The sequence below is a fragment of the Ornithodoros turicata genome, chromosome 4 (assembly GCF_037126465.1).
Source record: "Ornithodoros turicata isolate Travis chromosome 4, ASM3712646v1, whole genome shotgun sequence".
In the NCBI taxonomy this organism is placed as follows: domain Eukaryota; kingdom Metazoa; phylum Arthropoda; class Arachnida; order Ixodida; family Argasidae; genus Ornithodoros; species Ornithodoros turicata.
In genome coordinates, this window is record NC_088204.1 from 50960452 (window position 1) to 50987077 (window position 26626).

The 26626-nt window shown below is 43.5% G+C and overlaps 2 protein-coding genes across 2 annotated transcripts in view; one reads left to right on the plus strand and one right to left on the minus strand.

Moving 5' to 3' along the window:
• Positions 1 to 18870, plus strand: part of LOC135391528 (protein ecdysoneless homolog) — a 43888-nt gene extending 25018 nt beyond the window's left edge. The window contains exons 7-12 of the mRNA XM_064621804.1: positions 5004 to 5199; positions 7904 to 7997; positions 9209 to 9387; positions 9567 to 9641; positions 11513 to 11709; positions 18439 to 18870. Coding sequence (XP_064477874.1) covers positions 5004 to 5199; positions 7904 to 7997; positions 9209 to 9387; positions 9567 to 9641; positions 11513 to 11709; positions 18439 to 18630 — 933 coding nt within the window. The 3' untranslated portion in view covers positions 18631 to 18870. The remainder of the gene's footprint in view (positions 1 to 5003; positions 5200 to 7903; positions 7998 to 9208; positions 9388 to 9566; positions 9642 to 11512; positions 11710 to 18438) is intronic.
• Positions 18803 to 20976, minus strand: LOC135391529 (ankyrin repeat and LEM domain-containing protein 1-like). The gene has a single exon (XM_064621805.1). The coding sequence runs from the start codon at positions 20812 to 20814 to the stop codon at positions 19174 to 19176; it is 1641 nt and encodes a 546-aa protein (XP_064477875.1). The 5' UTR covers positions 20815 to 20976; the 3' UTR covers positions 18803 to 19173.
• Between the last annotated feature and the right edge of the window lie 5650 nt (positions 20977 to 26626).

Below are 26626 nucleotides of genomic sequence, written 5' to 3' on the forward strand. Positions count from 1 at the left end.
GCATGGTTCGAATGCTTTTTGTTGTTTTGTGAGAACTTAACTGACACAGTGTATCTGGTCAACACTATGCCTCATTATTTGCGAGTACAATGTTTAGCGTTTTTTTTAACAGTCTCCTAATTCATTAAAATTAATACTACATCGTGAATAAAAATACATTTAATTAATTCACAGGGGCAGTCTGACATAATTTTCTTGGTTTTGTCGAAGGCGTTCCACAAGGTACCTCATGATAAGCTACTGTTAAAACTACAAGCTATAATCGGTAACTCAAATCTGACCGCGTGGCTTCGGGACTACCTTGCTGACAGACAGCAGTTGGTACGGATCGGTCAGAGCAGCTCTAACTTGGCTTATGTGGAATCCGGCGTGCCTCAGGGCTCGGTTCTAGGGCCACTGTTGTTTTTAATTTATCTAAACGATATCACTGAGAACATTCCTGTAAAATACGCCTTTTTGCTGACGATTGCATAATTTTCACCGAGGTAAATTCTGTCTTAGATCAGATTTAGCTTAATGAATGTCTTCGTAGGATTAATGATTGGTGCTTAACATGGCAAATGACTCTCAATTTTCAAAAATGTACATACATGCATGTCACGAGGAAAAGAGTACCACTGTCCTTTCAGTGTTGTATAGATGGATGTGTTCTATCATGTGTTGACTCCTGTAGATATCTCGGAGTGACGTTGTGCAATGATTTGAGATGGAATCAGCATATTGATACTATCGTGAGAAAGGCAATGGGTAAATTATACTATTTGCGTCGTCATCTTCATCGAGCGTCCACCGCCACAAAATTGAAGGCATACAAGACACATGTACTATCTGCTCTGGATTATACGAGCATTATTTGGGACCCTTTTACCGCATCCAGTATTGATAAATTAGAAGGAGTGCGAAGGAAAGCCTTGCGCTTCATTTTTAACAAATACCGAAAGCTGGATTCAGTCTCTAAGCTTTACGATAGGGCAGGGCTTGAGTTGCTTAGTTCCCGCAGGAAAATGCTGCGGCTCAGCTTCCTTTACCAAATGATTCACAACAAGTTAAAAATCGACAGCGCACTTTACCTGCAGCCTTTCTCTGGCCGAGAAACTAGGCAGTCACGCAGTTTACGTTTCAAACCCTTCAGCGCGAAAAATGATTGTTTTAAATTTTCTTTCTTCCCGCGGACTGTCCTGGAATGGAATGAGCTACCACAGGCGATAATGAATAGTCTTACGGTTGAGAATTTTTGTAAACTGATAACGACAGTTCTGAATTAATGTCTTCTGTTATCACTTTTTGTTTACCTTGTGTGTTTACCTTAAGTGTTATGTATCCCACCCTACTTAGGCTTACTTGTAAGCCAGTAGTATGAATAAATGAATGAAATGAAAATTTACAGTATTGGTCTTCAGGGGAAGAAACTCAGGGTGTCTTCCACGCTGGAAAATCTGGAAAACAGGGAATTGTCAGGGAATTTTGGTGTGACTGGAAAAGTCAGGGGATTGTCAGGGAATTTGGCAAAAAAAGCAGCTGAAGTGCCGTGATGATATGCAACAAATCGTGATTGCTGAAAGCTGGTTGAGCATTGATGCCGCAGGTAGCAGTTCGCCAATATGACAGGCTCTGATGCAGAAAAGTTGGGGGGGGGGGGGGGGGAATGTTTAATGCTGATAGCAAAAAAAAGAAAAAGAAGAGGGAAAAGTAGGGTAGCCTTACTAATACCTAATAAATGGTCTGTTTTATTAGGGATCTGTATGAAAACGTAGGAGCAGGCACCAAGTTTGCTTTTGTTTTTGTCAGAGAACTCGTTTGAAATAGTCAGTAAAAACCTGGAAAAGCCAGGGAATTTGAAGGCTGCAATTTGGTAGACACCCTGAAACTCTGTGGGAAACAACATAGTCATCCGCTAACAAATATGTTAGGTGAGTGAATTGCTAGAGGTGGATTGTTAATGAACAACAGGAACAAGAGAGGACCCAGTACTGTAGCCTGTAGAATGCTGGCTGTTACTGAATGAAACTCTGAATATACCTTGTTAGCAAACACTGACTCAGATCGTAAGTTTAAGAAGGCACAAATCCATGGTAATGTCCTAGAATTTATGTTGGGATTAGTTGACCTTAGGGAACACGATAATAAATTCATCTGTCATTCATTCCGTGATGATTCATTCTGTCAAAACCCCAAGCTGACAAAATCGAGCAAAGTGTCAATGAGCTTTAACAGGCCGGAATATCTCAACGGGGGAATATATATTTATTGAATGGACTAGTGGGACGGGTTCCCTATATTGCTGTGCAAATATAGTGAAATTTTAGTTACACCATTTAGTTCTTCAAATAATAATGAGTAGAATACATTCGATAATAATTAAGTAGACAACATAGGTAGCAAGCGGACACAAACTCACTTCTAACTCTTCTGCTTCTATTTGTGGCATTCTGCTGATTGTAAGAGATGACCTATCATTGTTACTTTGAACCTGCAGTGCACTGTTCTAGATTTTTGTTCTGCGTTATGTTATCACTGCCGGTGATTGCTTTTAGGTTTCCTTTAGATCTGAACGAAAATACGAAAGAAACTGTCTAAAGCAGTACTTCAAAGCACACGCTTGAATTGATGCACGTTGTCTCGATTGATAAGCTGCATTTTGAGATAGAAAAATATGCTCGTCTATTGGGCATTTGATATGCCATTTAATCGTACAATACAGTCGCCGACCGATTTTTCGGGCTCCAACAATTCGGACTTTCTAATATTTAGGACAAAAGTTGTGGCTTTATCAGACATCCCATTGAGCCAATGTATTTTGACATCCGAAAATTCGGACCATTTTTCGCAGGTACGGTTCGATTTTTCGTAAATATTCGCCTCAACCCTTTTTTTTTTCTTCATTCCCTTCGCCTTTGCTGATGGCGAGCGCGGAGGCGGAGTTTACGTGTGAAACCACGAAGTGATGTCTGCACCTTCACGTGATACTGAGGGTGTCTCGATCGACTTCGTGGATACTGACGAGTGCGATGAAGACGCGAGCATGTCGGCGGCACAGGCGCCCGCAGAGACCGCGACTGATTCTTCAACGGTGACAGCAGTACCCTCAGCATCGTCTACGGCGTGGACGATGTCTGAAGGATCCACAGTAAAGCATTCGAGAGGCAAGTAGTCGACTATGACTTTGCAGCAAATAGTGAAAGCAGACGGATGGTTTAAAGTGTGAGAAAGTCCATGCATGAGAAGAGGAGTGTTATCATGTTCATCGATAACTGCGCTGTACAGAACCTCCACAGGATACGTTTAGAGTTCTTGCCTCTGAACACAACAAGTGTACTGCAGGGCTAAGGAATCATAAAGAATCTCTCTCTTTGAGTTTTCTTTAATAAAGATCATTTTGGGAGAGATTTGTGTCATTGACTGAAAATTCGGACTGCTCGATAATTCGGACCAATTTTGTGGCTTTTAGAAGCCCTAAAAAATCGGTCGGCGACTGTATTAGGGCACACATAGCCTTGAGTCATTTCATGTTGCACCACAAAATTTGGCACACATGAGGGGTAATCTTGATCAACATAGAAAACTATGTTCCATATGTTAGCCATAAATGTTTGATTTTGATCTGATTGGATTTGAATCGCCCTAGTGTTGCACACATTGGGTGCATTTTGTTATTGAAACTGGGTAACCCACGGGTAAGGCATTGATGTACGAGGGTAAGCCATCAAGTGACTGTAGTATCGGGGTCTATGTGCAGCATGACACTTGAGAAAGAAGAATAAAGTCTGGGAATGAAGAAATGAGTCTGGGTGATTCCCTAATGCTCTACAGTACGGTGTAAGACACCACAGTGACTAGAGAGTTGCAACTCTTGAGCGGAATTTTCACCAAACGAGGCTTGCTCTCAATATGGCTGCCGAAGCAGACGCTCTTTTCGTATGTCTGCTTATGGGCACGGTGGAATTAGTTTGTTCTTTGCTGGACGATATTTCTGCACTGATCTGCAGTGTAGCTGAAGTTGCTGTTTGGTGCAGATGTCACGTTTTCGGCAAGACTGCTGTATTCAGGAGTGCAAGTTTCACCTGAGATTATGTATACATAGAAAATTGTACTACGGCATGACTTAAACTGAATAAAAAGGGACACAATGCAAACATGACACATAATAGTTTTGCTCACCATGTACAACTCACATCAGAGTTAACTTGAACGCATTGAACGCTGCAGACCCTGGTGGTGCTTATTAGAAATAACGGCGAAGGGTTCTTTGGTAATTTATTTACAGTTAGAGGGGTGGCCCTCATTATGAAGGCGTTGTTTTCTGCTAGGCACTGCCAGGGTGGCTCTCTTCCCGCTTCGCAGGCCGCAAGCCATACTCTGAGCAGCATGCATATAACAGGTGCAAGGAACTGAATAAAGTGCATTTCGCGATACAAGGCACAAAATTGAAACACTTCAAAATAACTTCCACAGCAGTAAGCTCTTGAAAGAAGGGAATCCGAAAAACGCTCAGAGAAAAAAGGAAAAACACAGATGATGATGCTTCATCCGATAATGAATTTGGATTACATGACCAGTAATAGGGGGCAGGAACACTACGAATCAATTATGCTTTTTGTTGGGATGTTACGCGTGAAAGGTCTTCCATGTAACTCGTCTCAGGACACGACATCCATAATATACAAGGGTTCATCTCAGCCACTCCAATGCATAGTTTATGCAGGCTACAAAAGGTGTCACAGAATGTCAGAAATGTCAGAATGTAGCTTGTTCTTGCGGTTGCAATATGTGGAGTAGTCATTTAGAAGAAAAAAAAGGGAAATAAAAATCACGAAAATGGAAATCTTTGTTCTACTTTCTTCTTTGCCTGTACAGTTATTGGAAGATTTTCTTTTAAATCCGCAAGGTGTCAGTTTATGAAATTTATTGTTTGTTTATCGTGCAACCTTTTAAGTTACATAATTCCAGAAAACAAGAAACCTTGTCATATTCACTAGATTTTTTAAAACTGTGTGTTTCTTCAGGGTGAACTAGAAGGCTCATTGCTTTACCAGAAGCTCCTGCAGGATGCAAAAGAGTATTTTGCACAGTCCCTGGATGATGTCAGTTGTACAAGGATGCGAACTCAAGCCGGAGATCGAGTTGTCCATTTGCTGAACACATTGGATGTCAACCTGGAGAAGCTAAAGGAAATGGAAAAAAACCTCAAGCCTTCTGATGGTATGCCTTTCTTATGACCTATGATATAACAATAACTCTAATATTACTATCAAATTGCTGGTTTCTTCCAGTTTCTTCATTGAAACAAAGCTTTGTTAAAATGATCGGCATGAAAGCGCCTGCCTGCATATCGCCATCAACCTTTTTTTTTTTTGAGTCTGTAAAGTACCAACTAAGAACTGCACATTTCAATGATTGAACAAGGATAACAATCTCAAAACACTTGTTGCAACCTCGCAATATTCTAGTTTAGCTGAAAGCGATGGTAACAGAGCTGATTCACAGCATTTGTTGCCAGGTGCACTCATTAAAAGGCGAGCGAGCCCTAACCTAACCCAACCTAAAGGAGAGCAGTACGGTGCGTGGTTCTGTGTTGAGAAGTTCGGCAAATACAAAAATGAGCCATTGATGCGCTTATTAGAAATGACTGGTCCATGGAATCCGATGACGGTGGAGCTTGCAACGCAGATGGGGAAGGACAACTCGCATTCTTGATTACCTTGAGGCGAAAAAGGAATTGGCGTTATAGTGGCACAAACTGAAATATCAGTTGATAGTTTCATTAAGTGTGGTAACACAAATCTATAGAAGTAATTGAGCGGTGGCGTGTTTCTTTGTTTTTTTACTTTTGTTCTCGTCAAAAGCGCACTGGTTTCGTTTGCAAAGAGTGTCATTATTGCCGCATTAAAAAGGCTCTGTCGAGTGTTCTGGCCATGGCTCAGACAAACACAGCAAACAATCCAGTGAACTGCTTAAAGACTCCTCGCTGCAGGATAAGAGCTTCCCTTTCTAGCCACAACTCTGCGTTTTCCTGTACCGTCTAAGCAAGGCTACTGAATGGCATGTCGCTACTTTTCACGCAGAAGGTCCGCACGTACAGTATCACGTAGGATAATTGGGGGAATAGTACCTATTCGGGTGAATTTTGTCTTCTATTTTTTAGACTGGTGTTCATTTTCATTCTGCGGTAACAGAGCTGAAAGCGAATCTGTCTCGGACGACAGTTATGGATGAAATATGGGGTGGTACATGGGGGGCCAAAACTGGAGGAGGAGGGGGGGAATCCACCAACGGGACCTCATCTTTCAGTGCCCCTGGCTAGAGAGAACCCAATCTTCATGGAAATACAGGGTGCTTCACCCATAAAATCTGCTTATCTGAACATTATGGGGTCAATGCTATTTATCAACGTGGCTTGTCTTGGCAGATTTTGGAGGTCAGTTGGGAACATTTAATTTTTCACAATTTAAATTTAATAAAGGTGCCCAGAAGTAATGGCAAAACATTGTTCGAGATAAATAGTGTTCACTCCGTAATGTTCAGACTGGTAGATTTTTAATGGAATTTTTATCGCGTGAGGTGAAACACCCTGTATACCATTTCTATGCTATATACTTATACTATGTACAGTACGATCCCATTAATGCGAAATCTCTTTATTCAAACTTCCAGATAATTTAAACTGACTTCAGGTCCCGTCAAAGCCATGTGTAGTTCAATGGGGGAAAACACCCGGTAATTCGAACATATGAACGTGTACACTGGTTTATTTGGACAAGACTGCAGAACTGTGCCTGACTATGCACTGGCTCGGAAACACCAGCCGCACGTAGGGAGGCGTGCCGCTGGGGACATCTTTACATACCTGCCAACTCTCCCGTATTATCCGGGAGACTCTCGAATTCCGTTCGGTCTCCCGATGTACAGATGCGCCCTCCAGTTTCCCAGAAAATTGGGGCCTTGGACTTTTCTTCTCTCATTTTCCTTTAAAAGCTGCGCTAACGTATTCCTGAAAACATAGGCAGCTCGTAAAACATGGTTCGTGGCATGACCATCCATGGCTGGATGTCATGGCAGATTGCGTGTTTCATCGTGTCCGTGTTTCTTGAGAAGACGAGCTGTCATCCTATTGTCAGTACAGTCTTAAGGGGTAATGCCCTTGTCAAGCAGCCTCGTGCTGCTTTTTGGCTTCCCCCTGATTGTGTTTTTTCTGTGGAAGTTGCAATAAAGCATCGTTTATCGTTGTCGTTTATCGTCTTGTAAAGTAGTTTCATCTTCTCCGATGGAGCTCCCCAAGCAGAAGGAATACCTGCTCATGTTCCTCGTGCGTGCCAAGTGCCTTTTCACTGGTTCTCTGGTACAAGTGGCAAGTAGGGTCAAACACAGGCATTATATCCTTCAGAATTTATCGGTAATTCAGAGTTTTTCGGAACGTGCCGAATTTTTTAAAAAATAGTCTGCTGGTGTTTTGCGGCATTTTTTGGCAAATGCCCAAAATGCGGAACCCTAAATATAATGATACTCTGATTTCCCATCCCTGTCAGTATTGTTAAAACAGGCTCAACTGTATGCCAGATAACATTGCTAAAACTAAGAGGAATTTATAGCACCGTATCACATGGCAATTTTTATAGAGCCTGTGACATTTCAGTAGCACCCAAAAAATACTACACAAATATATATTAAGTGTGCCGTTCTTTTTGTGTTTTTCCTTTTTTTTTTTTTAAAGTGGCACTTCACAATTGCAAAGTCATGTTAGTCATCTCCAGTTGCAGTCACAGTGACATATTCTACCAGATGATAATTTTTGTCTTGGCGGACTTGACAACTGCCTATACTAACACATTTGTAGAATTAACATTTTCTAAAGTCATGTCACATCATAGGACAATCATCCACTATAATGTTAGTTGTTCATTGTCAGATGATGCATGGATGGACATTACACCTGATGAGCTGGAGGCGCTCTTGTCCAGGTACTCACTGCGGGGAGACCAGGCTGATAAAGAATCAATCAGGTAAGATAGATTTTATCTGCTATTGCAAGATGTCACTGTAGGCAATTAGTATTCAGAACACTTGTGGCAGTAGAACCTCGTCAGCCTCAAGTCAGATATCTCGAAATATCAGTTCCGTCAAAGTCTTTTAAGTTGTGGAAGTTAGCTACTGTGTTTGCCACTGCTTATGGTCGAAAAGTTTTGGGGACAGAATCTGGGTGCCTAGAAATCTTATAATTGAAAAAAAAAAAAAAAAACTGTAATCCAGAACCTGCAAAAGTGGCCCTAGGTCATCTTGTGGTTCTGTGTGCATCCCTTGCACAGCAGCCTCGTGCCAACGCATGTAGCCTCCCCTTCCACGTCTGAAAATATGGACACCATGACCTGATTTACTAACTCGGGTCCGACCCTGGCCCCACTTGTGGTCAAAAAGCACTTGCCTATCTGGACCCAGCTGAACGTTGTCAGTCTGTCCGATTAGCCCTTAGGAATTCAGTAGCATTAGCATTCCTAGCAATTTCCTCCACTTTTGAAAACCACACAAACATGATGCTCAAACACCCAAATGTGTCTGTCCTACCCATTTTGAAACATGTATGCCACATGGACATCACCTGCACATTATCAGCACAGCATAAAATTAAGTTTGGTTTGGTTACTAACAACTTTTGCAAAGGCTACATGGAATACACTGGGTGATGTTAAAATGTGACTTGCACTTGGGACGACATTTAGTACACTAAGGAAAATTTTCTTCCTGCCAGATGAAAGACAAAAGGACAGGTGTTTAGTGAGAGTGACATCATGTCTGTTTCTTGCTGTAGTATCGAACGTGATATGGCAGTCTAATCTGAAATCCAGTCGGTATCTGTACTGATTAACAACTTACACATTTGTGTTTGCATTTTTGTTTGAAGCTATTGTGCCAGAACTAGGAGGGCAATGTCATCCATCCATTGTGAAAGCAAAGATGGTAGCATGTTCACCACTTTAAGGATTTGTATACATGCGTGTTTAATGAGTTCAGTTCTAATTTTACGAGTTTATTTATGATGTATGTTAGAAGAATATATATTGTATAAGAATTGTATATAAGAATATTCTTGGAGCTTGAATGATGAAGTTGGATATATCAGACACCAACATTGCACTGATCAAAGTTTGCGCTGTTGTAGAAAGCAAGTGATTTGTTGTAATTTATAGGAGGTTGTGGTTTTGTGCACCCATTTCAGAAATTCTAAGAATACACAACTAGGAAGTGCCATCACAAAAGGCTTAGAATCTTTTGTGCACCACACCTCAGATTACAGTGGGGCAGAAGTTCCAGGGACCAACAGCAAAAAAACAGTGGAAAAGGCAACAGTAACCCTCAATGCTGATGCTTTCTGTGATGCAGTTAGTGCTATTCTTGGTGAGTTGCCAAAATTGCTATTGTTCCAGATGCTTACAGATATACTGACATTTAGTACAAGCAACATATTGCAGATTGGTTTGTATTTGCTAAGTTAAATGCAAGCCAATGTCTAGGGCATGATAGCTGCTTGTTGTGCCAGTTTGCTACAACATGGTCTGGATTTCTTCCTCCAATAGACTTTAAACTCCCACCCTCTGATGAGGACTCAAGTTCTATGAGCAGCTATGGAGATGAAGATGACTACTTAGGCGGTAAGACTCTCCCTTTGGTCCTTCAAGATCTGTAGGCACGACACACTTATACCTACCAAAATAATAATGCGAGTTCTGATAACAGTATATATGCTGCAGTAAAGGCTCATGTCTGCAACCTACGGCACGATTGCAGCAGGTTTGCTGCAACTGCAAATCTGCTGTATCTTGCTGCTTCTTGCAGTAGATGCACATTTCAGCAGGACTACAGCACCTTTGCTGTAAGTGAGATAGATCTGCTGCATCCTGCTGCCCGTTGCAGTAAAGACTCGTATCAGCTACCCTCAGCAGGATTGCAGCAGGTTTGCTGTTACTGCAAATCTGCTGTATCTTGCTGCTTCTTGCAGTAGGTGCACATTTCAGCAGAATTGCAGCACCTTTGCTGTAAGTTAGATCTGTCAGATCTGCTGCATCCTGCTGCTCGTTGCAATAAAGACTCATATCAGCAACCCTCAGCAGGATTGCAGCAGGTTTGCTGTTACTGCAAATCTGCTGTATCCTTCTGCTTTTCTGCTGGTACAACAGAAATGCAGTGGTATAGCAGCAAAATTAGTTAGCAAAGTTAGCCTGTCATGATCTCGCAGTAGAAATGCAGTAGAAGCCTGCATTTGTGCTGTAATTGTACAGCAGAATATCCTGCTGTATCTTGGTGTGCTGTGCTGTTTTCAGCGAGATGCACTAAAAACACAGCTGGAGTTCAGCAAAAAGATAAAAATACAGCAAATATGCAGCAGGAGTACAGCTCACCGAATTTCATATGGTGAAGCACTTGTTTTTCAAAGCATTTCCTACTAATTTGAAGAATTTGCCCTTTGTAGAATGAAATTTGATAGGGTCTTAACACCTCTAAGTACCTTAATTTCACGTGTATTAGCCGCGGCTTATGCGCGATTTTTTCTCTAGGCTTATCTACCGGTGCGGCTTATCGGATGACTTTTTTTTTTTTTTTCTAGTATTTCCCCCATACGTTGGTTTTAACGAAAGGGCCGACAGTGTCTCTGGAACAGCACTGCCCTGCCGATGCACGAACAGTGCGTAGCAGGGGCGTGTCCACACTCGAGTAGATTGATCCTCCTGGTGCATTCCCCCAAGCAGCTTTAACGAAAGTGGTGACACTGATTCGCGTCTTCTGGAAGACCACTGACTCATCAATCCTCGAAAAACACCCAACAAGGGCACAGTCCGATCTTGGTAGAACTCTAGAACTGACTTCCTTTGTTGTACACTATGCCAATCCCGTAGTATTGACTACAGTGTTTATGGCCCTCACAATGGTTTCCTTTGTCGCACAAATCAGTCGTCTCGTATTGCCCGCGGCTTACCTGCCAGAATTTTCAAAATGTACCTAAAAATGCGTCCTGCGGCTTATCTGCGGTGCGGCTTATACGCGTGAAATTACGGTAGTCATTTATGATCATTGGTGCGCCAAAGGGAGACTAAGGTAAGTCCATGTTTCATCAGTTTATGAACAAATGTATATTACACTGCAAAATGTGCAACAAGCACATTGCATCGTGCAAGTTCCCCGTTTCCCAACTGGGACTGGTGTACTGGGACACAGATTCCTATTCCACTTTTGCCCAAAATCCCCTAATTAAAAAGGTAATTAATGAATTTAGGTAGTCATCTTGTTGTCGCACAATTTCTTTGAGAGGGTGGCTGCCTGGTCGTAGAACTCAACTGCAAAAACAACGTCTGTCGTAGCTTTTTTTTAAATAAAAATTCTGTAAAGGCTAAAAGCAAAAAACATGTATATAGACTCACCTGTAGATAAATTGTTGTTTTTGTAGTATATATATTCTGCAGGGACCTGAATGATCCTGCAGCATTGCAAAATAAAGAAATCACAGATAGTGCTTGTATATTGACAGGGGAACAAGATTATGAAAATAAAGATTGCACAGCTGAAGGTAGTGGAGGTGCAGATAAATTGGTGCCGAACATGATGACCTACATGGACCTCATGGATCGTGAACTTGCTGCAACAGATGTAGGTCTCAGCTTTGAGCGTCTACCAGCACCTTCTAGAAATAGAGAGAAACATCAAGCGGAAAAGGAGACCCGCAAGGTACAGTCACAACTGATGGGTGTACAAAACTCCCTTTCCTTCTAAGATTTTTGTAGAAGTGGAGAGGCAAGTGGGATGATGCAATACTTTTCATTTAGTAGCAAGTGCTGACCAAGATATTCAGCCGATTAATTACAGAAGTACGTACTTGCATACCGTATTTGCACGATTCGAAGACGAGTGTGATTCCAAGACGACCCCCATTCTACAACCCCCAAAATGAGGAAAAAGAAACTTTTGGTCCAATGCTTGACACTGAGCTCTTTATTCATCTATATCTTCGGCATCGCTATTCTCTTTCTCCGAATCGTCTCACAACGCGTCGTCTTCTGTGCTGTCCAATGCGTTTGAGATTTTGCATTTCTTGAACGCGCGCTTGATCACTGTGTCATTCCACACTTCCAAAATCCGCGACACCAGTTGACTCAGTGATGCATGCTTGAAGTGGCCAGTCGGTGTCAGCTGCTGGTCACCTGTCGCCATCCATTCGGCATGCAGCCTCCGGAGCCCATCCTTCAATGTCTTGTTTACGCCGACATCCAGAGGCTGTACCTGCGACATCATGCCGCCTGGGATGACGACCAGATCACTGCCGTGTACACTCACGATATCTACACTCACTGCACGCGAGTACGTTCTTATGCAGCTTGCCAGGATGATGGACCTGCCATAGAATTTAAAAAAGTTCGTCCAGTTCGCCCATGTCCACTGCTTTATCGTTCCATGTGTCTCCTGACTTGTGGATCAACTAGCTCAGGAATCATATATCGTACATATATTTGGCAATATATTTTGCCACAATGCAGGGTTCTTCTTGATGGTTACAACTTGCAGGTCTGTCGGCGACTACACTGCGAGTTTGCAGTAGCTCCCCTTCACATTGTTTAGCTGAGCTTGTATTTGATAGAAGTACTTGTGTGATCCTGAAAGATATAAGCTGCCGTCTTTCGATATTTTTACGCACATTTACCACATTTTTTCACTTCAACGTTCACATATCTCGCTTGGAATGTTTATGCTGCATCTTATTCCTTGTGGTCGACGGTGTACTGACAATCTTTGCTGCGGAACGACTTGGGATACATTATGGCCTTCACTAAAGGAGGGTGCTGGAATGTTTTTCTGTGTGGGTGACATATGCTGTGTATTGAAGTTGATGGTATCCTCGTCTTTCTTTGTGAGTGCCATACGTCAGACTTGTTCTGTGCCAGTGTGGACTTTTGTTGACTGTCAGCTTCCCGGTTGGTCAACTGTATTCCACGCACAAAGTCCTTGGCTTTCTCAACAAAAATTGTCCTGTCCAGATCTGGTCTTTGAGACTGTCCTCCATAGCCCTTGTCTCCAACGGTGCTTGCTTGCTTGCTTGCTTGCTTGCTTGAAGTAACGACCGACAATGACAGCCACTCCCCTATTTGCATTGTACCCATGGGCGAAAGATCGCTTGCTCCATCCTTCATCTACAATGACTGGGATGTTCCAAAAGCCGTCGGGATCGTGACACTCCTTCCAGTGTTTGGCAAGCTCAACTTCTTCAGCCGCGGCTTTCTTCATGGAGTCAAATGTCGCTGATTGAAGGTTCTCTCCAACTTTGTTCTCACATTTCTGGTAGAGTACGTGAAAGGAATGGGAGGCCGACTGATACTGTTAGTTCTTGAGCCTGCGTTTCCCCACCCCCGATAAAAAGGCATCCTCTAACAAAATCAAGATTTATGCTGTCGTTTGTGTTGCTGTTGTCCTGTTCTTCAATACTGACCTTTGTGGCTACATATGCGAAGTGGGCCTTTTCTTCAATGTCTTGAACCTCCTCATATCAAGCATTGATACCTTTCGTTAGTGCAAAAACAGTACGGAAGAACAATATTACTTCATGTTCATTCATTTTCCAGTGCACTTGAAAACATTCACACGTTCACATTCGGTGAACTGCCCACCCCATCGTCATTCCATTATGTGTATATGTGTGTGTCAAGCAAGAAGATCGCTTCATTTCATCATTTTATTTTTATTTATTTATTTATATGTTTTGTGTTCCTCTATTCTTAAAGGCACAATCAAAATGAGGTGAGGCGCATGACATGTGAAATCATAGCGATAGTGCGCCGCTCTGCAGCATGGACTCTGTGTCCGGTTATATCTCATATGGTCCAAGTGAGCATAAGTCTCAAGTAACCAGAACGCCCAAATGTTCGCAAGACCCGAAAAATAATTGGGCCTTTTGAGCATTTGGAAGAAATGTGCAGGGCAGGATAAGGTGCCCACTAATGCCCGGAAGGCCCAAATAGTCAAATGGCAAGGAAACCAGGAAGGCATCCGATTGACCTGTGAGGTCATGTGAGGACGCAAACAACGGAAGAGTATTTCCCCATACAAATAGGCCAGCCCCGAGCCTCACTCACCTGAAAGTAAGGCTTCGGTTGCCTCAGGTTCCCAAAACTTACACTGATAAATGCACCATATTCTTCTGTGTATAGGCGCTGTTATACACTTAAAAAGGTTCTCTGTCGAAGCCGCGCATCATTTAATGTCATCATATGCGCGTCATCATCCTGCACAGGGCTTCTTCAGAGATTTTTTTTTAAAATCTATAACTGCACTTATACACAGAAAAATATGGCACTTTTATCAGTGGGAGTTATATGTAAGGAATATTTTTTTCTGTAAAATTGCTTTTCAGGTGTGACAGCGCAGGAATTCCAACACTTTTCAGAGAAGCGGTACGGCTTGGTATTTTGCTCGGGACTGATATTTATTATGCTCATCAAGGTGTGCCAATTTTGGACAATTGCTTCTTCTGCCGCGTGCATCTGACGTGAACAGAAATGATGCGCTTCTTCCGCCGTGTGATATAGTCTCCAAATAGTTCATTTCAGAAGTTCAGAATCACTTTGAAGGTGTTCGCCTATTTGATGGAACGCCATTTGATCGAATGGCCCCGAAAAAATGGCGCAGAAAATTTGTTGGAGGAACAAATGGTATCTGAAACAATGGTCCCGAGGGGTTGGAGCAGAAAAAGCGGTCCCATGCGTAGAAATTGTTTGCGACTTTCAAACCCCTCCCGAAATCGCACCTTTGGTAGCGCATTTGGGAGAGGGAAACGAGGTGTAAACCCTTCTCTCCTATGCAAATTTCCTTCTGAGCCCCTTCAGAAATATTTTTTCTGGCTACGCTACTGCTGTGCCCAGTTTGGTTACTTTCGCAGACTTATTGTGCATCATAGCAGTTTTCAAGAGAATGTTGGAAAGCTTTTAATGTGGCAAACGAATAGGTTATTCAATAAAAATATTAGCCACAGAGCCTATACCAACCTGTGCCGAGCAAAATACTGAACACTGTAAGGATTCATATTCATTTGTATTTTACTTTTTGTCACATTTATGTCCTGTACCTCTGTCAGACGGGCACATATACGGCCTTTAAGGTTACAGCATTAAGAAATGGATACGGCCTTCAGCTCTGGGAAGCTGCCAGACGGTATCCGTGAAGGCATTTTGCCGATGATCTCCACATCGAGAAACACATCTGCGAACGTTGAATGTAATGTAGTGAAGTCACATGTTTTTCACACTGAGAGTACACGAAAACAACGGTATTTTGAAAATACAACAGGAAACTACATTTGCTTTAAAGTGCTTTGGATATTTTTTTGAGTGGCGTCCGACTTTTTGGATGCAGACGACACGGTGCGATGCCACGTGCAGTGGTTCGAGGGTGTCACTACGAACTGAACACCTGAACAAACGAGAGAAAAAGCGAAGCAAAGTGCAAAAATGCAACAGAAAAACTCGAAAAGAAAGATGACAGAACATTACGTCACGTAAAAAAACATTTTCTTTCTAATTGAATTAAATGTGCAGAATCCTGCTTATGGCACTTGGTGACGAGGCTTGGGCAGTTTCGATGGAATGTCGTAAACTGTCTTGCGGTAACACCGTTGCCCTTCTATCTCAGTTTTGTCACAAAGGCCGTATTGCTGATCGTCTGGCAAGGAGTTAATGACAGTATGCACTTACGGCCATAACCGTTAAGGCTGTAAGTGCTCCCGTCTGACAGGGGTATTGTTTGCTTGAAAATTTGCTTCTTCATTTCAGTACTTTTATTTTTAGTTCAGATACCTTTTTCTCCTCTGTCGCATTCCACATTTAATTAATATTGGACATATGAGCAAAGAAAATATCTACGTCACTCATAGTCTTCCCTACTGGTTTCGGGCCATATGACTATTTCGGCCTTCTGGACACCTTACCTTGCCTGTTCATTTGACCCAAATGCTCAAAAGGCCCAATCTTTTTTCGAGTCTCATGAACATTTGGGCGTTCTTATCACTTGGACCTTATGCACACTCTGGCCACATGTGATGATACCTGTGTGTCCAGCCATCGTCAGAATGTACTGGTTGTTTCGTTCCCCAAATTCGCTATCTTCAACGTGTGGGCAGTAGAAGAGAAATCCGGATACCAACATAGACAGGAGACATGACCAGCGACTATGTCCCTTTCTACCTTTATCGCTGCTCATAAAGCCATATAGCACTGCCGCAGAGAGTTAGAGAATCCTGTGCTTTCTCTGTTATACGCTACGTATTGCTACTTGATAGATTTGTATCGCCTAATCCTCATCCTGTAAATGCGCACAACATTACCATCCAAACTGCAAAGAATGAAAGATCAGACACAAGTTGGTCGCTCGGTTTTGCTCAGTTCTATCTCCCCAGTTAGCATCCCTCATACTTAGAGTTCTTCGTTTTTGTGTTACACCCGATTTTTCATGATAGTTTGGGCACCTAAATGCAGGTAGCTTTTCCCTGAAATTTTAGCAGCACGACCAACACTTAGCATGCGGGAGTGTAGAGAAAGCACTGGCTTTCCTTATGTAATTAAAGTACCCCCCATTGTGCTACATTGCTGAGCTAAACAAGTGTAATAATTATGCAAGCAAATATGGCAGCTGAGAAGTGTGTGTACAACCTTACTGTAATAGCACCAGAGTTGAATATCATTATTCGTATAGCAGAGCAATAGTAGCCAAAGTAATGTTTTAGTGTTTTTATTATTATTTTGTTTGCATTTGCAGTTTTTGATGCACTTCACTTTACTGCTGCCCCTTTAAAGTTGTTCACACCTGTTCAGTTGCCTGTGAAGAGGAACTCTGTTTAATACTCAAATGGCTTGCAGAAGACAAGCTTTGTTTGTCCCGATTAAACCACAACCTACTCTATATCTAGTATACCATATTGCTTGTGGGTTAAACACATTGTGTGAATTGTACAATTCCAGTGTTTTCCAATTCTGTTCTGGATATGTTTGCGTACCAGAACATTTCATTTTTGTCACGAAAATGATGTAGCCACGCACTCCCATTATTGGGGCCTCTTGCACCAACTAAAATGCCACTATAAGTACCAATAAGTATATCTATATGTAGTATACTTATCTGGAGTACAAACTCACACATAATAGGCAGAACTTCCCCAGAGAAGCAGTTTACCTTGGAACCACCTGATGCTTCTAAACGGCGAACAAATCACGAACTGTGGGAATAATGTGATACATAAAGTACAATTTCACAACAGTACCGTGTCGGCTATGGCCATGTGAAGGATGAGTACACATGTCTGCATTTGGCTGTCAGGTACTTAGCTTCACATAGGAAGTAGTTGTACTCTTCCCTCTCTTGACAATGCAGGATATCACCTTTTAACTTTGGCACTCACTGAAGTATTCCTCGTATCTGAGAAGTACGTAGCTCGTTTCTGATTAATGCGCTCTCCACTGCTTGTCTAGGTTTAGCGGGACACCAACCTAATGCATAGTACATGACTAAAAGTGCTGCAATTTCGCATGTGTAATCTGCAGATTATTTGCTGAAAACAGCTTTTCAGTGCCACACTGTACCTTACATAGTGGAGGCACTTATCTGGCAAAATGTTCTTTATCGAAATTTCTTCCAACATAACTAACAAAAACAAGCTCTTTCGTACGACGACTTGTGTATCTCAAGTCAACTGAGCTCCTTTACATTGTCTTCATCTTAGCTTAGTGAGGTCAGTGATCCCAGTGATCCCTTGGGTGACTAAAGCCACCAAGCTTCCCCTATCTCCATTATGTGGCTAGGAACTTTTCCTTTTTTGAAGCAGGGCGATGTCAAGTCCCTTTTATGTACAACATAGCTGATAGCAGTGGTGGATCAAGGGTGGGAATGCCCCCCCCCCCCCCAAAACGTAAGTTTATACATTGGATTTCCTTCTCTCCCTTCCCCTACTACGTGCTTCAACAAAGAAACCATCCCCCCACCCAAACCCCTAACCCAGGGTCTGGATCTGCCACTGGTTGATAGTACGAATGCCCATTGAAAATTAATTTGGACAATTAAAAGCAGGGTGTCAAACCACAAAAAAATATGGGTCCAGGTTCGTGTTGTTTGGATTTCATTTCGGTTCTGCTCTGGTTCAGGTTCATCGGTGTCATGAAAATTTCGGTTCTGGTACGGTTCAACACCCTGATTAAAAGTATCATTCTTTTGTAGCTTGTGCGAGAATGTCCTGTTTCCATCAAGCTAGCTGTAGGTTATCTGAAAGATGCGTAGAAAACATTGCTACGAGTTCAACAGCAACTGTCCTGCGGCATATCCATGATGAGGCCTATGAGCGTGAAACTACACAAAACATCAGAGTCCTATAAATGCTTATTGTTAGTACAAAGATATCGAAGCCTTCTGTGTCTCTCATTACAGATGGCTGCCCCTCGTGCAACAGCTGATAGCGATGACGACAGTGACCTTGAGGATTATCAGCCTGTTGACGTGGACCTCACTGCTCTCAAGAACATTCTGCTGTCCTACAGCAGTCAAGAGGGACTACCCGGGCCTGCTGGAAATGTGTTATCGTCCATGGGAATTCATCTGCCTCCAGATTTGGAATCATAAGGGCCAACTGTTAAGAAATACATGTAACAGTGGCTTGCATGACGTCCACTGGTAACAAAAGGAACACTCTCAGTAATGATGCCTCGGGTATCTGTGGTCAAGTATTCACGCTAGAAAGAGATTGTTCGAATGGCTAAGAACCAGCTCCATTAAAGACGACTCACAGCTGAGCTGTATTTCATGTTTTAATTATTGAATCAATAAAAAGCAGAAGTGCCTATGTCTGCAGGCATCTCAATATATGCGTCTAATATCAATAAATATGATCACCTTAGGGGTCACAAAGCAACATGCTACAGGGCCATGGGAAACCCACCGAAGAAGTTCATCATTTCACCATGGGAATGGGTACGTGTAACAGAAATCTTTGCCTTTATCGTGCGTTTTGTGACACAGAGACATTTGCATATATGCACAAACATAACATTCATAATACAGGCACTCATGTCAAGGGGGACAAGGTCAAACTGCATTCTGTACATGATAATGGAACATAAATAATGAAATGTGGATTATGCAGTGTCCAAGGTAAATACTAGCACCTCAAAAATCCAGTGGCCCCAAATGACGTTCACCTTCACTCAAAAATATTTGGAGCGCTTTGTATATGAGGTAAGCTCCCAATCTCTTGCGTTTCTTTTCTGGCCAGGATCCAACTACACCGTAACAGTCACCACGTTTAACATTTGTTAGACGAGTCACACCAATAGCTTCAATCATGCACGCTTCTCTCGTGTATGCTTCTACGGGGATAACGTTTTGAAAGACGTGCAGCGACACAACCCCTTGTCTGTCAGCCCAGATGTGCTGAATCTTTTTCACTTTTTCGCTTCTGTTCATCCATGACGGAGACGAGGAAAGGGCTTCCATCAGGTGGCTGTAAGGTCTAGCACGCTTGCCTTTTCCGACGTAAAAGATGGCCTTCACAAAGGTTGTCATCAGCTCAGGCAGCTGAAGATGATGAGCTCGAAGTGGCAAGTTCTGTGTCACTCTAGAATCAAGGAGGATGTAGTTGAAGCAAGTCTTGGTATTGCCTTCTCTCCATGTCTTATTTGAACATTTAAACGAGGATTCCATTTCCTGTTCGAGTAAATGCAGCGATGGCAGCTTCTCAATGTGAGCAATTACAAAATGGATGTCTGAGGGGAGTGAAGTGCGTGCCTCTACCAGCTTCACTCGTCTCGTGAGGCGTCTCAGGTAAAGGTTGCGTGTTTGAGAGTTAACTGGACCTGGATTGTCACCAAGTTCACGGAGCTTTGCAAAGATTTGATCATCGGAGAGTTTTCTGAAATCTGCGTGTATTGCTTCCTCTGCGTGGCTGCTGTCGGACGACTCAGCTTCAGACGGATAGTGAACCTCTCGCAGCACAACTTGATGGTCTGGATCGTGATGGATAACCTCACAACACTCTGTGTGTTGTGTGCCACAGCTCTGAGACCCAATCCTGAAGGTTGTAGAACTGCCGAGCTTCAAATGTGCCAGATTATGAAGGTAAAAATTTCTCGTAAAATCGGAAATTTGTGGCGTGTCTTCTCCAACAGCTTTCAGCTCTTCTTGGATCTCTCGGTCAGTCAATGTTTCCAAATCACAAGGAGCATCCTTACCCATGACAGAGGACGTGGTCGAACGGGTAGATGCGTAGGATACATCCGTCGGCGTTAGGTCTTCGCTGAATAACTCTTTTTTATTTCGCGGCTTCCTGTTCGGCACAATGTGTGCTGTGTTCAACAACGATTCCATTCCGCTGCTCACGTCACACAGTTCTGGATGACAGTCTTCCTGTTTCAAATGTCTCTGAACAGCTGCGAGGCAATCGAAATGTTCGTAGTCGTGCAACAAATCGAACACAGTGCATCCGTCAATGTTCTTTCGGTCTAGGTCTGCGCCGTGCTCAATCAAGGTGATAAGATTGGAGAGTTTGCCCCACATACCACTTATGTGTGTCGGTGTCATCCCGTCATATCCGGCAGCGTTAGGATCAGCACCACTTTTAAGCAATTTACGCAGCAGCCATTCCGGGCATTTCGGATGACCTGCAGCAATGTGAAGTATCGAGTAGCCGTCGTTCGTATCATGCGTGTGATATCCATTCAAGCGCCCGACTTCCACAACCTTCTCAAGCAATTGTTTGTCTTTCCGTTCAAGTGCTCTGATGAACACGTCCGAACGTATGATAGATCCCATTGCACCCAGGCCGTCGTGGCATGTTCAAAATAGAGTCACCCAAATTCAAAATAGTTCTACATGTAGTTCTACCACGTTCAACAACAAATTCGGTGCGCGACTTCATCCGTATCCGTAGCCGTCTTGCAATCCGCAATTCGTGCAGCTTGGCACTTGGCTTGGCGCCAGTGTTGCCAGCTCAAGCCAACTCCAGGGACATTTCCCTAGATCTAGGGGATTTGAGGTCGGCCTGGAGCTAAAAAGAATTCCTTAGAAATCTAGGGAATTTTACTACCGTGACACTTCTACCAAAAATTGCATGACATACAATTTTCCCTGGCTCAAGCAAAGGAAAGACGCAATCATTGCAGAAGGGCTTGGACGCTTGGACTGATCGCACTCTGTAGTCGGTACCGTAGTTTTCCCAAGCACCGACGGCAGCTACTTCAAGATCGGCGCGCCCATGTGCTCGGCACATCCACTCGGACAGGGAACCACTGTTTCGTTTTTCTTTCTGCATGCCGCCTCTCACCAAGCCGCCCTTGGCATCTCATGTTTGTGTTATGGAAGAAAAGCTGCTATATGAAATGTTGAGTGTACCATGAAATCACGACGCAAATAACTTTGTCACACATTTATTCGTATTCTGCGACTGGCTTGTCACCACAGGACAAGGTCCCGCTTCGGTGATATATCGTTGCTCTCGGCGCCGTCGCCTACTTCAATGTTCAATGAGTATATCAGCCGCAATGGCAAAAGGGCAAGGATGCGCCAGCTGGTACATGGTGAAAAATTGGAACCCGAGAAAGGGACAGAGGAGGGACGACACGAGAACGTGTCGTGTCGTCCCTCCTCTGTCCCTTTCTCGGGTTCCAATATCAGCCGCCCCCGGACACACGGTCAGTTTAGGGAATGCGCGCGAATGTAGGTTGGCAACACTGTTTGGCGCACTGGTCTTAAAGACAAGTTCAGGTTGTGCCTTTTCCTCTTTGTAACGGGGCAGGTTACCCTCGCGGGAACAGGGCTGGCTCACCTTTCCCCGAAAACACAGACGGTGCATCCTCACAGTGTCATAGTGTCCCCGTCCTTCGATTTGTATTCCCAGAATGTCCTGAGATCGACACTCGCGGATTGTTCGTGAAGAGTCGTTCAGGTACATCCTGTGCCAGTCCCGGCAGGTAGCTCAAGGGACGAGAAATGCCACCTTGTTCCATTCCTGCTAAGACTGCAAATATTGAGTGACACGTTTGTTTTGCTTTCTGGGCCGATCACAGGGGCCGAATGACATTCGTCAGAAGAGACTCTCCCCTCCGAAAAGGCACAAAGGCACCTTGATACTTGGAGCATTTACCACGGAAAAGACAGAAAAGCCGCGATTCTGTAGCACTGCTTTTGACTTTTGAAGCTCCTACCCGGATGTCTCAAACCAAAGGAGTAAGAAACGTAGACTTCGCATTGCTTGCGAGTTGACACTTCAAATAATTCGTCGCTTGAGTAATGTGTGTTTGCTAAATGTAATTAAATTTCAATAGCTCACCCTTCGTATTGTGTCGGAGGCGAGCAGTACTCTCGAGTTTACGGAGGATCGCATAGCAAGCAATGAATAGTGTCTGATTTTTCTTTGGAAGGGAATTCCAGTACCTTCTTCTTCTTCTTCGTCTTTCTCCGCAGTGGCGCATAGCACGGGGCAATTGGCCACGGATCGTGACATGAGGGCCCAGTTAATGACAGTTACGTGAAGTACCTTTCGGCGTTTGTGTACTCCGGGCAAGACTTCTTCTTCTTCTTCTTCTCCCCAAGAAGATGGCCGCGATCCGCAAGGGAGATTGGCCAGGGACTTCTTCTTCCTACAGTTGGCGATACAAGACTTCTTCTTTCTCTCTCTCTCTCTCTCCCTCTCTCTCTCTTTTTTTTTTCTAGATTTCTGTCTGTTTTAGTCGCCGCGCTTATTTCCGTTATGGAAAGTACTACACTTTACGCGGCTGTTTGTCAATATGAATCAGTGAAATCAGTGAAACCAAACAGTTGTCAAGACTGCGTGTGGTTTCTGACGAAAACAAATAAGGTACAATAAAATGATGCTATATTACGTCCCTGCTGCGTCATCACACTCTCCTACATCGGTCCTTGATGACCTCCTAGGGACATCCAAAAGAATGTCGTAAGGACATGTGAGAGTCCCATTTTAACACTTCAGGGATACCCTGAGGACCGATTTCGCCCTCCTGCGGACGTCCTGGTATGATCACCGCAGGATATCCCAGGGACGACTGTGTGTTCTTAGGGTTGTATCCGTTGTAGAGTTCCATATAGAACTCTATACGAACAACAACTGGAACGAAACGGACGAAGCAAAAGCGAAGTATATACTTTGCTTTTGCTTCGTTCGTTGGTTCCAGTACTTGTTTTCCAGTGCTTTCATTGCTTTGCTGATCTTCATAGGCGCCGACTGCGCGGGGGCATCGGGGCTTGCGCACCCCAGCCCCAAGTGTTCAGACACCCAATCTTGACGCTCTCTATCACACAATTGCACTACAAAAAGGAAAGCGCACGCTGCAAAAGCAAACAGCAACCCAGTTTAACACAACAAAACCTTTATTATTTAAAAAAAAACAAATCTCCACTGCATGTCGTATTGCTTCTAAGGAATCGCCTTTTTCCGCCTTCCTTGATGCCACTGCAAGCACTCCTGCTCGCATTCCGTCAACGACCAGAAAGAAACGAAGAATTTGATGAATTTGAAATGACGATCAATGAGATTGTCATTTGTGAGCACTGTATGTCACAGTAAATTCGTAACGAAATAACTGAATTTATTTGGTAGGTTACATAGATATAGGATAAAATCAAACGCGCTGTGCGGCCACGCGTCCGCTTGCGTTCGTGTCTCATGGTTCTCTCCCTCTCGGACGTCGGCTGGTGCGCCTCCGCTGTAAGTTGATATACCTGCATTTAGAGAAGCAGCGGTGCCTGGCGATGGATTCTTACTTCGCGTCCTTGAGCCATCGTGGCTGCCGCTTTCCCCAAGAACACACTGTCATCCCAGGGCTATCCTAAGGTTGTCAGATGGGCACAGGTATGGCATCCCTAGGATGTCAAAATCGGATTCTCAGAATGTCATAATACTGCCACTTTGGCATATGAGATGACGTCCCCGAGGCTGTCCCTGGCCCATCCTCAGGGACCAATTTAGGACAGTTTAAGTACACATGGAGGACAATGCTTTCCCTCCAGTTCCCTGTTTTAATTTGTTTTATTTTGCTATTTCTGGCACGCACATCCGCCAAGTGCTTACAGAAGTTACATCAAATTGCAATGACACCAAAGTTACGGCAGCAATTTTATTGTTCCAGTGTGAAACAGAATCTTGTCAAGGACACTAAGTCTAAGAAATCCTCGTATTGCCAACTGTAGGGTGGGACATCATGGGGTAACTTCGCCAATAATCCTGGCGGTTACCGTGGTACAGGGAGCTTCCCAATGAAGACTTCTGAGGGATGCTCGCATGTTTTCTGTGGTGTCCAAATCCCAGAGCAAGAGGGCTCTCCTGTGCCACCATCATCTCTCCCCTCCCTCTTTCACCCTCCCCCTTCTCCCTCCCCTGGGTGTACCGGGCCCCACTTCAGAGCAGGCTGATCGCACATTCTCCCTACATCACCCACGTGTTTTTGGGTATTTACTTCAAATGTCGATTTTTGAAGATACGAACTCCAATTATCGATATCACCAGCATTGATGTTCTTTCGAAGTGGTTGCAGGATTCGTCCGTTTGCTCGTTCCACGAGGTCGTTTGTTTGTGGAGCATATGGCACAGTTAGAATGCACGAGATGTGACGGTCTCGTAGATACATTTTCACAGCTTCGCAAACAGTGCTTTGTCGTTATCGCTGATCAGCATTCTGGGATCTGTTGACGATTTCGTTCTCTATACAGGGTGTCCACGCTAAGTGTGAACAATTAAAAAAATATATATATAACACTTTTTCCAAGACGAAATCAATTGCAATACAGCATATGCTAAAGGGCACTCCCTAACAGGACATTAGCAAAGTCCAAAGGCAATGTCTTAATTAACTTTCATTAATTAACTTTTTAATTATAAAAGCTACAAAGTTGTCCCAATGAGAACATCTGTTCCTTTCGGTCACCTGATATCGTAGCCGTTTTCAGAACAAAAATCCGTTCGATAGATCGCCCGCAAAAAATTCGTGAAGGAACGCCATTTTTTTCTTTATTTTATTCATTGCGCTTCTTAGAAGACGCGTCTTTCTTTCACCCCCAATGTGAGAGGGAGAAAGAGCACACTATCGCCTCTCGCGTCCTGGAAAAAGATTAAAAGGAAACAGAAAATGCAACCCAAGATAAGGCCAGTTCCGATAGAGTCACCCGATACATTTGTGTTTGTTTTGTTTCCGCAAGTTAAAGCTCATCTTCGACGCATGAGGCGCCACTGTGCTCCTTCACCCTCTCCCGTTGAGGATGACGGAAATACGCGTCTTCTAAGAAGCGCAATGAACAAAATAAAGAAAAAATGGCGTTCCTTCACGAATTTTTTGCTGGCGATCTATCGAACGGATTTTTGTTCTGAAAACGGCTACGATCAGGTGACCGAAAGGAACAAATGTTCTAATTGGGACAACTTTGTAGCTTTTATAATTAAAAAGTTAATTAATGAAAGGCCTTTGGACTTTGCTAATGCCCTGATAGGGAGTGCCCTTCAGCATATGCTATATTGTAATTGATTTCATCTTGGAAAAAGTGTTATATATATTTTTAACAAATCTGTTCACACTTAGCGTGGACCGTGTCTTCCCATTTCGCCTATTCCCATTTTGCCTAATGCTTCTTAGCAGATTATCTCGCCGACCTCGAACTGCAGGGGGTCCCATTTGGCCTAATGTATGCTGCAGACAGTCCCACTTCGCCTACTAATCCGTGTTACGTAAGAAAGAAGGCGGTCCTCTGGCATGCTGCCAAAAGTCAACTTCGGATATTCATATAACTTTACATGCAACCTTGTTGGTTTCACTGAAGCATGAGGTCTGTATTTATAATTCATATTACACTAGGGTTTCTTCCCTCATCTGTTGGTTCAAAAATATAGACTGTGCAAGAGTGAAAACATAGTTTTTATTTACATTTTTTTTAATTAAAAGGGCAGGTTTGTTTTCTGCACTTCAAAATTCTTCCAAATTTGCAGCTCTACTCAATATGCATTAGATATCCCACGGCATCGAGGTACGACATCATGTCCCGTTCGCCATTCTGAATTATTGACTGCTCAATGACATTCTTAAGTAGCATCACAACGTTTTATTAATTCCAACGCCCTACGCCGGCTTTTTCAACTGACCCTAAGTGATTTGGGAGAAATTCACAGCACACCCTGGAGGAGACTAGAATTTGTACGACACCGACCAGAAAAGGAATTCCTGTCGGAAAATATTTCCGTGTATAACTCCCACCGTTAGATAATGCGCAGGCCCTCTTCAGAGCACCTTTTTACCGAATAACGCGCGCGTTATACACCAGAAAATACGGTAGTTAGGTTGAACGTGGGTTAAGGCGTCTCGCTCGGTGGTGTCGTGCTAACTGGGAGGCGGTGGGTTCGAATCCTACGACCGGTTGTGCTGTCTGAGGTTTTCCCTGGGTTTTCCGATGACTTTCGAGACGAATACCGGCACAGTTCCCAATGAAGTCTGCCCAAGACGCATATTAACCCCCTATCCCCCCGCTCCTTCCTGCTGTCCTCTCTCCATCTGTCCTCATCTGTACGTCGCTCATAGCCACCTCACATCTCGCTCATAGCCACCTCGCCGTCGCTCATAGCTTC

What these genes read in the sequence shown, in the direction of transcription:
- LOC135391529 (XM_064621805.1), bottom strand. Translation starts at nt 20,814, where the DNA reads ATGGGATCTATCATACGTTCGGACGTGTTCATCAGAGCACTTGAACGG.